Below are 15,921 nucleotides of genomic sequence, written 5' to 3' on the forward strand. Positions count from 1 at the left end.
ACAAAATGCAAAAAAATAAAATAAACTGGCAATATTCTTTTTAGCTGCCATCGCAGTAAGTGAATGTACGAAGAAGGAATAACGAGATTGCTAGTTTACAAATCTGCCAAATATTAATCAATGTCTATTTTTCTATTCTTTAATTACTCTTCATGGCTTGAATATATGTTTTTGGCCTCTGATTACTTTTGTATTCTATTAGAATATCATGAATTTAGTTTAGACAGTGTCTTGCCCTTACGTGTTTTGTATAAGCGCTCTCTCCAGGGGCAAACACTGGATTTCTAGAGGGGGTTTCCATATATGTGCTTCTGAAGAAAACATAAAATGAAACACTATATATTTTTAAATATATAACAACCCCTCTCTTACTATTGTCAGCCTATTTGTCATTCTTATTGCTGCACACTTTGCCTCCATAATTATTGCTCTCTCTTATACTGGTCCGTGCAGGAATGCCTGTACTTGACTTTGTGGCCTACTGTAGAGCAACAAATCTTTGATAGATCCCTGGTCTCTCTCCACCTAATTAGTGGTCGCTATTACAATCTCTACATATTCATCCAATCATCATCATCATTATCATCACCATTTATTTATATATTACACTAATTCCGCAGCGCTGTACAGAGAACTCACTGACATCAGTCCCTGCCCCATTGGGGCTTACAGTCTACATTCTCTAACACACACACAGACACACACACACACACACACACACACACACACACATACACACAGATAAGGGTCAATTTGTTAGCAGCCAATTAACCTACCAGTATGTTTTTTTTGAGTGTGGGAGGAAACCGGAGCACCCGGAGGAAACCCACGCAAACACGGTGAGAACATACAAACTCCTCACAGATAAGGCCATTGACAGGAATTGAACTCATGACCCCAGTGCTGTAAGGCAGAAGTGCTAACCACTTACCACCATGCTGCCCCAATACACTATTGTATGTTCCTATGGAACGCAATTCCTCCTATTCCTTTAGATCTTACCTTAAATTCCATTAATTTTCCTCTGAAATCAGTGTTCCTTAAATAAAATTACAATTCATCCCCTTTAATATGGACAGTTTATGGGGAAAATGTTCTCTTGTGTTTCACTGCCAGACCCCACTGCCTAAAATTGCTCCGCCTATACTGCTGATTGACAAGCCATAATCCATAGCATTCTGGAACATCAATATGAAAATCAGTGTCGCAATCATAGTCAACTTTCTCCTGCCGAGCGCACTGGCACTGTATGTAGTGTATCTTCAGAATGGTCAGACAGCAATGGAGACTGTACTACAGCCAAATTAGAATCATGAATGTTAATATACATTGTATATTCTTGTCTGTACTTATGTTGTTTCATAATATATTGGTGTACTATTACTATTTTACAGAGCCTTGCACAGTAGGGCACATAGAATTGTCTAAGAACAATATACAATTAAGGTGGAAACATGTTGACAAGCTATATGCTGAACATGGCACAATCATTGAGTTTTTGTGTTTACCGGGATTCCAAATACAAACATCTTCCTCAACATTCAAAAGCAAATGTGACAGAGGGAAGTTAGTCTATCCCAAATGTGTTAAAGAAACCACTGGTAAGTTCTAAAATTTATATATAACCTTTCGCTGATTAATGTACATGTGTATGTTAAAGTTATGCTTGATTTGTATACCTTATCTTTTATTATCATTATCCTTTGTTATTATCCTTCATTTATAAAGAATTGTTTTCCTTTTCTGGGTATAGAGAAGACTCTCACTTTTGTGTTGCTTGACACTGTTTTTTGTTCTGCTTGAGCACTCTTCTTATCTTTTGAAGTGTTGCCCCTTGTTTGCCAATTTATCAGGATACAGGGGCAAAGGGCCTGATTAATTAAGGAAAGTTAAGCAAAAGTAAGCAAGTAATTCAAAATCATGTTGCATTGGAGTGGGAGGTAAATTTAAAATTTGACGGCAGATTTATATTTGAGGTAGGGCTTGTCCTAGATCAACTTTAAATTTCAGTGCACAAATAAGCTATCAAGTATTTGTGTGCTACATGAAAAAACAGTCAGTATTTTCCTTATGTGCAAAATAATAAACTCATTTGTACCCCTTGCATTGTAACATGGTTTTGTCTAGAACACTTAAGTAAGAAAACTTACTCAATTTTTTGCTTAACTTTCCTTAATGAATAATGCCCAAAGTGGGGAATGAGAGAAATGAGGGAAGGCATAGGGGGATGTTTTAATGTAGATGAGTATGTTATAAGGGTGGGAATAATCTCAAAAATTAGTTTTAAGCTTAGGTGTACGTGATATAAGTGGTTTGTCATGAGTGGTAAATAAAGCTGCAGTTAAGTGGTATACAAAGGACCATAAAGTTACCATGGTGCCACTTAGAATGAGTATATGATGCAGATGTAGGATGAAGAGCAGGGGGTATATTTACTGAACAGCGGGTTTGAAAAAGTGGAGATGTTGCCTATAGCAACCAATCAGATTCTAGTTATCATTTGTTTAAGAATCTGATTGGTTGCTATAGGCAACATCTCCACTTTTTTAAACCGCAGTTTAGTAAATATTAGAGATGCCAACTGACCCCCGTGTTTTGGTTTTGGCTTTGGATCTGGATTACCGTCATGTTTTGGTTTTGGTTTTGGTTTTGCCAAACCGCCCTTACATGTTTTGGTTTTGGTTTTTGTTTTGTTTGGTTTTGTTTTGCTATTTTGTTTAAAAATCAATGTTTTTGGGCATAAAATAACCAAATTTAGTGATCCACCTGTTTTTTGGATAAGTAATGTAATTGTAAAGCTAATAAATGATCAAAAAAACTGTTTAATTCCTGGGAGGCCTTCATTAATTCTACACACAAACCAGATGGTCTTCCGCTCCATCTATGCATATTGGCAATGCAGCCATCGTCTTTGGGTGTATATTACACCCTACACTTATTGTTAAATATGTAAAGAAATGGACAAAGGCAGTTTGGTTTCTGTCTCTCTAGGCCCCCCTCCACTTGTACAAAATAGTAAAAAATTCAGCCGCTATAGACTGTACAATATAAATTGAAATGGACAAAGGCAGTTTGGTTTCTGTCTCTCTAGGCCCCCCTCCACTTGTAGAAAATACTAAAAAATTCAGCCGTTATAGACTGTACAATATAAATTGAACTGGACAAAAGCAGTTTGGTTTCTGTCTCTATAGGCCCCCCTCCACTTGTAGAAAATACAAAAAAAATAAGCCGTTACAGACTGTACAATATAAATTGAAATGGACAAAGGCAGTTTGGTTTCTGTCTCTATAGGCCCCCCTCCACTTGTAGAAAATACTAAAAAAATTCAGCCGTTATAGACTGTACAATATAAATTGAAATGGACAAAGGCAGTTTGGTTTCTGTCTCTCTAGGCCCCCCTCCACTTGTAGAAAATACTAAAAAAATTCAGCCGTTATAGACTGTACAATATTAATTGAAATGGATAAAGCCAGTTTGGTTTCTGGCTCTCTAGGCCCCCCTTAACTTGTAGAAAATACTAAAAAATTCAGCCATTATAGACTGTACAATATTAATTGAAATGGACAAAGCTAATTTGGGGTCAGTCTGTGTATGACACCCTACCCTTAATGAGAAATTGCCAAAACAGCAGCCTTTCAAGACGGTACGTGATATAGAAATGCCCTAAGTCCCTTTCCTCTTTGGGGGTAGATTGTACTCTACACTTAAATAGAAAGTTTTAAAAGGATGTTATCATCATCATCTTCAGCTTCATCCTCACCCTCATCATTGTGTACGTCATCATCACAGACTATCAATTCATCGCTGCTTGAATCCGCCATTAGAGAGCAGTCAGTGCTTGGATGTCTTTGATGGTGAATGCCTTCCTCGTGGAAGATGTAGTTCATTTTTATAAACATCATTTTCTCCACATTTTTGGGAAGTAACCTTCTACGGCGATCACTGACTAAGTTCCCAGCTGTGCTGAACACTCGTTCAGAGTACACACTGGACGGTGGGCAGCTTAGGTATTGCAAAGCAAGTTTGTACAGGGGTTTCCAAATGGCCTGCTTTTCTTCCCAGTAAGGAAAGGGACTGTCTGACATTTCCATATCAATTACCTCTTGAAAATAATCCTCCACCATCCTTTGCATGTTAATACTCGTATTGGATGGAGTTATGGGCAAGGTCACACATTTTTTTGAAAAATCTTTCAAACCAGAACAGGGGGTAAATGTATTAACCTTCGGTTTCTTCAACTCCCGCGAGTTCGGCGTCTTCGGCGCTTAAATTTAAAGCTGCGCTGCCTTGTAAAAGGGAGGTTTCCCTTTACAAGGCAGCACCGCTTTAAATTTAAGCACCAAGGACTCCCAACTCGCGGGAGTTGAAGAAACCGGAGGTTAATACATTTACCCCCAGATGTTAAACTGTTCTGGTCTGCCAAATGCATCTTCCCTGCTTCGTTGTGGAAAATTAAATTTTTTACTAGCAGCAGCTGCTTGAGAAACTGAAGGAGGACACATAATCAAGCCAAGGCCCAGTTCAGCGGACAACTTGCTGAGCAATAGCTCCTTGTAAAAGTTCACATCTCACTCATTTTGAAGCAAAGACTTCTTAAAGTAGGTCTTAAACCTTGGATCAAGCACAGTGGCCAAAACGTTTTGATCCGAGTTTAAGATCTTTATAACTCGAGGATCATTGTGAAGCGAATTAAGTAATTGATCTACAAGGCCAACATACTTTGCATAATTGCTTGCTTTCATCTCCTCCTTCAGTTTCTCAACCTGCTTTTCCAATAGTCTAATTAAAGGAATGACTTGGCTCAAGCTAGCAGAATCTGCACTCACTTCACACGTCCCATTTTCAAATGGTTTCAGCACCTTGCACAGCACTGAAATGATTCCCCACTGTGCAAGAGTGAAATACATCCCCACTCCTTTCCCAATGTCATGGCTTGTGCAATACGCTTGGATGGCTTTGCGCTGTTCCTCCATCCTCTGGAGCATGTACAGGGTGGAATTCCACCTAGTTACCACCTCTTGCTTAAGTTGGTGGCAGGGCAAGTTAAACAGTTCTTGGAGCTGCTGCAATCTCCTACATGCTGTGGCAGAATGCCTGAAATGGCCTGAAATTTTACGGGCCACCGAAAGCATCTCCTGCACCTCACGGTTATTTCATAGGAAGCTCTGCACAACCAAGTTGATGGTGTGAGCAAAACAGGGAATGTGATGTAAATCACCCAGCTGTAATGCTCACACTATATTGTTGGAGTTATCAGAAATGACATATCTTGGGGAGAGTCCAAGTGGTATAAGCCCTTAGATTGTACGCTTTTTTGAGCAGGGTCTTCTCTCCTCCTGTCTTCTCCTCTTTTAACTCTGCTCACCAGCTTCCCTGCCTTCCTCCTTGACGACCCTCTTCTCCCGTCCCCTCTCGCTCCTTCCTCTTCACCCTGGGGGTCTCCCTCTTATCCGTGCCCTCCCTCCTTGGTGCCGTTGTTGGCAGATCTTCCGCCCCGCTAGCTGTGCCTTGAGCTCACTGAGTTACTGTGATTATTGTTTACTGTACTGTGCTGTCTCACCTCGTATTGTAATTTCGTTTGTCCCTGTACAGCACCGCGGACACCTAGTGGCGCCCTATAAATAAAAATTAATAATAATAATAATAATAATATCAATCACATCTCTTAGTTTTCGTAACAAATTGTTAGCTGTATGCCTGTTAGTGAAGCCGGTGATACAAAGAGTTGCCTGCCTGTGACAAATGTTACATAGTGGTGTACATGCTGCTGCTGTTCCTGCTGGTGAAGGTGAATGACCAACCCAGTGGGCTGCCACAGTCATATAGTCTTTGGTTTGACCACTTCCATTTGTCCACATATCTGTGGTCAAGTGGACAGTGGGCAGAATGGCATTTTTCAGCACAATCTCTACATTTGTACACACTTTTTGGTATAGTTGGGGAATAGCTTTACGGGAAAAATGGTGTTGAGATGGAATTCTGTAACGCGGACACAAAACCTTAATTAACTGTGAAAAACCAGCTGCGTTTATTGTAGATATTGGACACAGATCTAACACATGGCAGCCATGGCGTCTGTGATTCGCTTGGCGACTGGGTGACTGCTGTCATATTTGCTTCCCCTAGCAAATGATTGTTTCACAGTTAATTGTTGGAATTTAGGACTGCTCTTTTTCTTGGCCTTCTTCTGGGCTGACGATTCAACCCCAGCAGCAGCAATGGGAATAACGCTTTCTTCAGAGGAATCAATTATAGTGCAGGAGTCATCCAGCCTTAATAAGTGGGATGCAGGGATAACTCCGAGCGTTACTGAGGACATTGATGAGGATGGTGTTGTGGGTGTATTTTGTAGCCATCAGGATGTCGGTGACCGAAGGGTCCTAACTGATGATGGAGTGCTTGTAATTTTTTTGGAAGAACTTTCAGCTTTTCCCAACACTTTGCCATGAACTCTTGTCAAATGGTGTAACATAGACGAGGTTCCAAGATGGTTAAGGTCCCTCCCTCGACTGACTGTGGCTTGACATACACTATAAATTGCTATACAATTGTTGTCTAGATTTGGGTAGAAATAATTCCAAATATAAGAAGTGGATTTTTTTGTTTTATGGCCAGGCATGACAATGGCCTTTTTCTTGTCACGTGCCAGAACTGCTGCCACTGGTGCAGGACTTACACAAATAACCTCATCCTCATCAACATCCTCATTAGCGCCCTCGTCGCCTACACAAATCTCCCCCTCATCCTCTTCTAATTCCAAAGTGGCATTCTCAATTTGTGTATCATCAGCTACACTCGGGCTGTTCAGGCACACATCAGCAGAACTGCTGAAAGGGCCCTTCTTTATGGGTACACTAACAGAATACTCACGATTAGACATACCACTGGTGGATGGACTCTCCACAGGGATTGCTGTAATTTCTGATTCAGAGCATACATTATCCTCTAATGCCTTACTGTTTTCTTGCAGCTCGGTTTTCCCACGTAACAGTAGTTGTGCACCACTTTTAGACTCCAAATTACTTGGTCTTGTTTGGTCACGAGTGACCGTAAAAGAAGAAGGCTCTGTAACATTTTTTGATCTGCCAGTAATAGAGAAAGGCGAAGGCCTCATTCTTTCTTTGCCACTGCATGTGTAGAATAGCATGTTGGCAGTTTTTTTTTTATCGGCAGTTAACTTTTCCTCAGTTACACTTCTTTTTCGCTTCAACATGGTAAAAAAATTTTGGGTGTGTGTTTTTTTCCCTGATTTCAAAATACTATGTACTTTTACATCGGCTTTACCAGATGATGTACTGGGAACACTACCATCAGAACTAGGGCCAGAACCTGTTTGCTGATTCTGCTCGTATGTGGACTGCTTTGAATCCATTTTAATGAGCCCAAACCACTGGTAGTGCAAAAAATTGTATAGATACTGGTGATAAATATCACTTTTGACTGCAAGAAAAATTATTGTTTCACACTGGGGAATATGGGACACCCCAAAGCACTTGTAGAGCAAAAAATTGTATTAGATAGATACTGCTGACAAATATGACTCTTTTTTGACAGTCAGAAAAATTAGTGTAAAACACTGAATATGGGACACCTCAAAGCACTTGTAGTGCAAAAAAATTAAAAATAAGCCTTCTCTATCCTCCTCTCTTCTTGCTCTAACAATTGCTAATATAATTTGAATTAATAATAGAATTGAATTGATTATAAATGAAAGAATAATACAAAGAATAAGGTGTACAATTATTGCTCTGTCCCTGCTCTAATACAGCCTGTGACCTAACCCTGCTCTCTCCCTCTGTCAAATGGCGATGGATTGCTGTGGAGGCTGGTATTTATGCTTTTCAAATCTCGCGAGAACCGAGCTCAGAAATACGAATACGTCACGATGACGTTTTGCCTCGATTTTGATACCGAACGGACGGTAGAGTACCGAGCCTGTTTGGCTCGGTACTCGGATAGGCGAAGTTCGGGTGGGTTCGGATCTCGAGGAACCGAGCCTGCCCATCTCTAGTTAATATACCCCCAGGAATATTCAATGGATGTAATGCAGACAATATTTGTCTGATTTGCTAAAAAAGTAGGTTTCACGGTAAAATGTGAACACTAAGGGGAAATTGAATTCCCCCCTGAGTATCACCGCACTAAACTTATTACCGTTATTATGGTAAATTTAACCCGGCTTTCTGCTCGCAGCTCAGGGAGCTGCGAGCAAAAAGCCAGCTTTGGAACTACCGCAATAACGATATTTAAGCGCACTAGTACCGTAATAACAGTAAAAGTCTGCAGGCCGCATTACTTTTTACAGTAAAACGGCCAATTGAATTCCCCCCCTAAAGCACTATATAGCACAGTATAAAAATTAAATGTATGACAAGCAACTTCATGTTAAAGGAAATAGACATCCCTTCTTTTAATATTAGGCAGCAACCCTTCAATATCTCCTTTGCTCTTTCGGAGTGCTAGATGCCAAAACTTTTTCAAATAACTAAGTCAGCTCCCTATTTGCCTAATGGATGAGGGTAGTACTTTTGTCCATTACTAATACCTCTGTAGTCTACTTTGATAAAGCACCCACCTGTAGCTCAGTCTCTCTCACCTGAGGATTCTGTGGGTGAACAGCTTACAGGTCCACAAATAGGCTTTACACCATCTCATTGGACAAAAATAAATATTCTAGGTCTTTATTTACATTGCCCAAATTTACTAAAAGCAGAGTTCACTTAGCTACTTAGGCAGTAGTTTTGCTTGATATTAATGCTCACATAGTAGCATGGTCACTCTAGGCCTGATCAATTAAGGAAAGTACTCATTTTTTTTAATTGACTTTTCTCCTGGACAAAACCATGTTACAATGCAAGTGGTGCATATTAGTTTATTACTATTTTGTTTTCATGTAGCACACAGATATTGGAATCTTATTTGTACACTGAAATTTAAAGTTGATCTAGGAAAATAAAAAAAAGTATTTTCCATATGTGCAAAATAATAAACTGATATACATCCCTTGCATTGTAACATGGTTTTGTCCAGGAGAAAACTTGAGTAAAAAAAGGAGTACTTTCCTTAATGAATCAGACCCTCTATCTCTCTCCCTCTCCCTCTACACAGTTGTAGTGACATCAGATTACACACGTTCCTCCAGGTCTTTGCCTCACAGCCAATGTGAGCTGCACAGAGCCTTTTCCTCACCGCTCATTTTCCAGCCTTGGCTGGTCCTCTCAGGGCAGGAGAGCTTGGTCCAGCTAACATGTTTGGTATTACAGTGACATTCTTACTAAATCATTGAGAAGAGTTGGAGACGTCTTTAGGCTACAAGCATGACTGCCATTTAAATTACATTGCAAGAAGTGTTCTCTTCTATTGGACAATTTTTCATATTGCTTCTAAGAAGTGTAATTGAAAATCTTTGTAAACCTTTCTAATGTTTTAATTCAGTGATCTATTGTTCATCACGTGCTAGCCAGAACAACCTATGAACAGACAAACACGCAAAACAAAGTTGAAACAGACTGCCTTTACATGGATATTGTAATAGCGCAAAATATTTCAAGTATTCAACTTGACATTACACATAATATAGGAAAGTCACCAAGCTCAGGAGCTGACACTGCTCATATTATTGAAGAGTTTCTGAGCCCAGGAGCTGACACTTTTCTTATATTATAGGAAACCCCTGAACCCAGCAGCTGGCACTCTGCACTAAGACCATAAAGTATTGCCACTGTCTATGGGACTGTTACCCAGCACATCTCCTCCACCACAGATCCCACCAGCTCTGGTTTGGAGGGGTCTTTGCAGTCTGGGACATCCTTCTCCCTGGTGGAGTGCCAAGCCCTGGTTCCTTCAGGTGGCATTGTACTAATCTATGACAATTTAAATGATACCGCTCCATATTTTGTTCCCTGTCAAGAATCCCACAAGTGAGAGTAATATAGAAATATTTTTTAATGACGGTTTGACATTTACACAGATTCTTCCTCCTCCTATAAGCAATTTCCAGTAGTTAACCCCAAATACAGTCATTAGCACCCTGTGACTTCATCCACTCAGTCCTGGGTCCCCAGCTGCTTAACACTGGTTTCTTGTGTCTCTCCTCTGTGTGCTAGTGCCGGGGTCACACATTCAGTCACTGGGAGGTGTGATTAACAATGCCGAAGGAGGTATTACATATGCATTATAAGAAATACAAACCATTAAAACAAAGCTGTTAACACTCATGAAAATCTAAAATCAGACAAATGCTATATGGATATTTGTAATATACTGACATATATTACACTAATGAGGTCCACTAGATAGAGAGCTTTTAAGCATGGGAGCAATAAAACATGTCCCAGCTCTTAGTCACCTCCTGTAGCCCACACAAAGAAGTTTATCCAATAATTAAGTATTCAATTATATAAATAGCCCACCTGGTGAAAAATTTGACTAAATTTCATAGTATTAAGAAAAAAAAGAAGTGAAATACAGGCAAATACCAGGTGACACCAAAATCAATGGTCATGGAGTCAAAGAATGATAATTCTGTAGTATTTCTTATGTCACTGTATATTGACTATATCCAGAATTCAATTGTTTGACTGATAGTTAAGGTCGACAATTGTAAAATCACTATAGAATGATCTTTACAATAATCTTGTTTCACATGGGTATTTTTCCTTGTGTTTCCTACCAGTTGGTTGTGCCTTTTGTTTATATTCAAACAGTTTTAAATAAATGTCTCTGATTAAAGTTTTCACTCCTGCTCAAATTTTTCAGATTCTGTCTCTTGCCAACTGTCAGAAGACACAATCATCCAAAATAACTTAGTGCTACCAAGGAGTGCATCCAAGGATAAAGCCTATAGTAATGGTGATAAAATTCCCACCAGGTGTAAGCCCAGATATTTCCCTGCATCCCCCAGTTTGGCAGTGGAATGTTTGGATGGAAAAATGATATATCCCAAATGTGTTCAGAAACGTAAGTATAATGTTGCTTATCTCTAAGATTTAAAATATTAGTTAATATGGAGTGTTAAAGGAAGTATATAAACTTTGAATTTTTGCAATTGATGCTTTCTGAATCCATTATATATCTCCCACAGTATTTGATTGTTTTACTTTTCATAGCTCATATCCCAATTTGCTCATTATGAAGCTGATTTACAGTTAAATGCAAATTTTGACTGGGTGTGGAATTGGCAGCCAACCAAACCATGTTGCTCTGCTTTGACGGGGGTGCGAATGCAAATATTTTTTACATGCAACTAGCCATATATGTTGATGGAACATATTTTACTACATCTTTATTGTTTGCCTAGTATCATATGCTTATCTTAACAGTTTATAGCTGTCAAGCTTTATAATGAATGGTATTGAATGGAAAACCAAAGTAAATGAAACTTATGTAGGTCAGCAAACTCAGCCAAAAAATCCCCAAATACAGCGATCAGCCACCTGCCTAATATTGTGTAAGTCCCCCTAGTGTCACCAAAACAGCTCATTGAGCCATGGACTCTACAAGACATCTGAAGGTGTCCTGTGGTATCTAGCACCAAGGGCTAGATTTACTAACCTGCGGGTTTGAAAAAGTGGGGATGTTGCCTATAGCAACCAATCAGATTCTAGCTTTCATTTATTTAGTACCTTCTACAAAATGACAGCTAGAATCTGATTGGTTGCTGTAGGCAACATCCCCACTTTTTCAAACCCGCAGCTTAGTAAATCTAGCCCTTGCCCACCAGCTTGCCTTCTTCCCATAGTGCATCCTGGTTCCATTTCTTCTCCAGGTAAATGATGCACACGTACCCAGCCACCCTTAATGTAAAAGGTAATGTAATTAATTAGACCATATCACCTTCTTCCATTGTTCCATGGACCAGTTCTGATGCTCATGTGCACATTGTAGGCGCCCTGTCGCCGATTCAGCGGTTGTCCTTCCTTGGACTACTTTTGTTAGTTACTAACCAATGCATACCGGAAACACCCCACAAGACTTGCCATTTTGGAGATACTCTGACCCAGTCGTCTAGCCATCACATTTTGGCTCTTATCAAAGTCACTCAGATCAGTACATTTGCCCATTTTTCCTGATTCCAACACATCAATTTTAAGAACTGACTGTTCACTTGCTGCCTAATATATTCCATCTTTGTCAGGTGCTATTGTAACAGGATAATCAACATTATTCAATTCACTTGTCAGTGGTTTTAAAGTTGTGGCTGATCGGTGCATATTATGTAGAGCTTTTTTATATGCCGTAGGCTTGCTTTTTTGCTTTTGATAATTAGCACCTAACAGTAATGCTGAGTTTTATTTTAAGCAACTCTAAATACAAACCATTTACCTTACCTTATTAATTTTGCATAACTCACTGTGAGAAGAACATAAAAGTTAAGAGGATACTGGGTGGGCCGCCACCTTAATAAACACAACACAAGGGTTACTGTATGAAGCAAGGTTAGGAAAACTAGGTTTGGGCACTTTGGAAACAATGAGTCTTAAAGGTGATCAAATTAGTATGTGTATTGAAGGTCAATACAAAGATGTGTCTATTGAACTTTTCTTAGCAAGTACCATGCACAGGACAAGGGGTCATCAGTTGTGCGTGGAAGAAAAAAAAAATTCTCCATCAGTAAGGGAAGGGGTTCTTTAATGTAAGGGTGGTAAATCTGTGAAATTCCTTATTACATTATATTGATATGGCAACTTCACTACTTGCCCACTCTTCCAGAATGTCCAGGAGACTTCTGAATATGAAGGGGTGCTCCTGGACTCCTGGGTAGAGAAGGCCACTCTCCTTGATCCACCTTTACCCTTCTAAAGAGGGCGGGGTCTTGTTGACACCATTTGCATCATCAAGTCTCACCAGGTTAGTCTTAAAGACACAATTTGCTTTCTCATGGCCCTGCCCCCATACCAAAATCATCTTAAATAGTCTGTCTTTCCTTTTTTCAAAAGACAATATTTCTGGCCAAATGCTGGACCTATTTTCAAGATAGTGACACGAAAGGGTCCTGCACTTCGCTTGAAATATTGACTTTAATGGGATATCAGCATCTCTAAATAACAGCTTTTTAGTTTAACTTTTGACTGTGAATAATTTATGTGCTGCCTGTCATTTTGCATACCCTTCAACTCTCCTGATTTTGTCAGGAAAGTCCCAATATGGCCTATTACTATCCCTCCCAAATGCCTATGGATTAGGACTTTTGTCCCGCTTCTAGGACAGTTGGGGGTGTGCCTTGCTGATGGGTGTCCATTCAATGCCATGCTTAACAGCAGTAGGTGCAGCCAGAACCGTAGGGATATATGTAGGGGAGGGGAAGAGAGCTGGGGAGGCCCAGAGCTTTGGAAACATTGGGCATGCCCCCAGGGAAAAGTGGCACACCCCAGCGTCAGGTGGCCATGGCTCCTTCTCATGCCTACACTGGTGCAAATCTGCAGCAAATTCACAATGTCCCAATTACTGACATCTAAATGTTGTTAGATATGCTTTTGTCTTTCTGTATGCAATTTGGTGCAAGGTCCCACCTTGATAGGCTCTGTCAAGTACCAAAGCAACTTGCACGTAAGTTTTGTTTTTAACAAGATCATAGAACTGGTGTGTAATTCCGACTGTATTCAAATCCAAGCGTATCTCAAGATACATTACAACGTGAATATGAGTGGAAGTATGCTCTGCTAAACAGCACTTGTTGTGCATAGACACACAGAACAGACTGCAGTATATGCAAAAGTGTATGTACAATAAAAATTCATATCAGAACTCATAAAACTTTTATTTTCTCATGAAATAAAATAACAATTGTTATCAGTATAATCATTTATATAAATATAAATAAAATGTAATAATCTCCCAGCATCCCTAAGCTAGGGTTGGTGAGAGATGGAGTTTCTTCAGCAGCCAGTAGCAGGGAATCATATCAGGTCCTCAAGGACTACTTGGTGATAGACTTGACCAATCACATCTGATGCTGAAGGTACAAAGAGGGTAGTCTGTGTTATACTAACCATCTCAAGTTTTACATAACTGTATCTGTGGATGTTATAAATATTGTTTTTTAAATAAGGTGACATGTATTTTATATTTAGTGCTCCTTTACTCTGACATTAAGCTTAGTAACATTATGAGACATTAAAATATACATTATACAATAACAATGTATCTCTAACATGTTCTTCTGTTTTGTAGAACCGTGTCGGTTAAGTCAAGAAGAATTAGATGAAAACTTTTTAGAACTTGATACAAGCCATGATTATAGAGTATTTTTAGAGGATGGGGAAACTATAAATTTTACGTGCAAGTCAGGATATTCCATAGGCTCTGATGTAACAGGACTATGCATTAAGCAAATCATTTTATATCCCGTGTGCCACAAAATAGGTAATTATTATTTTTTATGTTGATTTATCAAAATGGTATAATTAAGTTTCTTTCATAAACATGTGGATCTATGCTGGAAAGTAGGATCATGAGACAAACAAGATTTAAAAATTATGAATGTAGACTGAAAGATTGTTTAAGGTATATTTAACTGCCATTATTAAAAATATTCACATTAAATGAAACATAAAAGTTACTTTTAGAGGACATCCTTATGTACCAGCTCCAGAGAGCGACAACTTGTCCCTTGACCAAGATTTTTAAAATGCCAGTTCTCCTATACCATGACTGGTATAACATAGTTTGAAAGTTTTTAACTATCCAAGAACCTTCCCTTCCCATTATTAAAAACATAAATCTTTTTGTCTGCTCAATAAGAAAATAAGTTAAAAAATGTTATGGCAACATTCTCTTACCATTTCTCAATATCACATATTGCAACATTATTCTTTTTGTCGACAGGATGTGGTTAGACAGCAACTTCCTCACAGATATCAAAATATCATACATCCGTGTGAGGGTGTGCATTGCCTATTTGATCTTCTTTGATTGACAGCAATTCATCCCTTCAAATAACCACTTTGACCATTTTGCTTACCCCACCTGTGAGAGAGAATGTTGACTACTTCGTAAAACCTATCCAACTTGTTTGGAGCAGAGGACAAAAATGTAATAAATAAAAATAACTTACGCAATTTAAAAGTAATTCCCACAGATGGAATGCAATATAATTAGAAAAATGGATGGACCATGCACCTGAATTCACCACAATAACTCTGTCCACTCTAGTTTAAAGTGAACTAATAATGAGTAACTGTGTACATTTAAATTTATGATGTTGTGTCTACGTCTCCCATATGGTGTGGTGTCAAAACATCATGATAATATGAATAGTGTTCTTTTATTGGAGAAGCAGTAACAAACCTGTTTTACATCCTCCATATGCCCTTTATGTGTTCCTGTAAGTGTATACAACATGTATTTTTACACATGTGAAAATACATATTCTCATTAAAGTATTATTTATTTACTGATGTGACATGTGTACATCTCTTCAATTCTGTAGTATTATATAACATTATTACATTTTTTTGTCCTATACCTCTATGTATTTAATTTTTTTTTAAATATAATGGCATAGTAGGATATATATATATGTGGTATCAGCTCTTTAGTTGTAATTTAGCATATTGCTGCTGGGAGACCATATATCTGTTCAGTATGTATGGAGCCACAATCTTTTGAGACGATGTTATGACAGACAAAAATCCCTGTTTAGAGAGTAAATCGTGTAAAAATCGTTTAAAATGTGTATAGTGTGTACACATGAATTGTCATGCTGATTGGAACTTCAGTAGTTGGTATAATCCTTGACACATTGGTCCGAAATTTCTGTAGGGTGTACTCAGCCTAATGATGGCTGCATAATATCAATGTCCAACTTGGCCCCACATACCTCTATGATTTATTATTGTTGAACTTGGAAGACGTTTTGTCAAACTCTTTAATTATTTTAATATGTTATGTATAAATAAATGTGATGATGCACTTCTGTCA

The 15,921-nt window shown here is 38.7% G+C and overlaps 1 protein-coding gene and 1 long non-coding RNA gene across 4 annotated transcripts in view; both read left to right on the top strand.

Annotated features, from left to right (window-relative positions):
* LOC142099309 (uncharacterized) overlaps positions 1–15,921 on the top strand; it is a 151,603-nt gene that overhangs the window by 45,657 nt on the left and 90,025 nt on the right. The gene's annotated exons all lie outside the window — the stretch shown is intronic.
* Positions 1–15,921, top strand: part of LOC142099300 (coagulation factor XIII B chain-like) — a 41,829-nt gene that overhangs the window by 25,015 nt on the left and 893 nt on the right. For 2 of the 3 annotated variants that reach the window (XM_075182625.1, XM_075182622.1), the window contains 4 exons: positions 1,395–1,601; positions 10,759–10,959; positions 14,173–14,364; positions 14,827–15,912. In XM_075182625.1, the coding sequence (XP_075038726.1) occupies positions 1,395–1,601; positions 10,759–10,959; positions 14,173–14,364; positions 14,827–14,837 (611 nt within the window). In that variant the 3' untranslated portion in view covers positions 14,838–15,912. Of the gene's footprint in view, positions 1–1,394; positions 1,602–10,758; positions 10,960–14,172; positions 14,365–14,826; positions 15,913–15,921 lie in introns of those variants that run through there. The other variant, XM_075182623.1, reaches the window with a different exon arrangement.

This window comes from Mixophyes fleayi, chromosome 8, assembly GCF_038048845.1.
Source record: "Mixophyes fleayi isolate aMixFle1 chromosome 8, aMixFle1.hap1, whole genome shotgun sequence".
NCBI lineage: Eukaryota > Metazoa > Chordata > Amphibia > Anura > Limnodynastidae > Mixophyes > Mixophyes fleayi.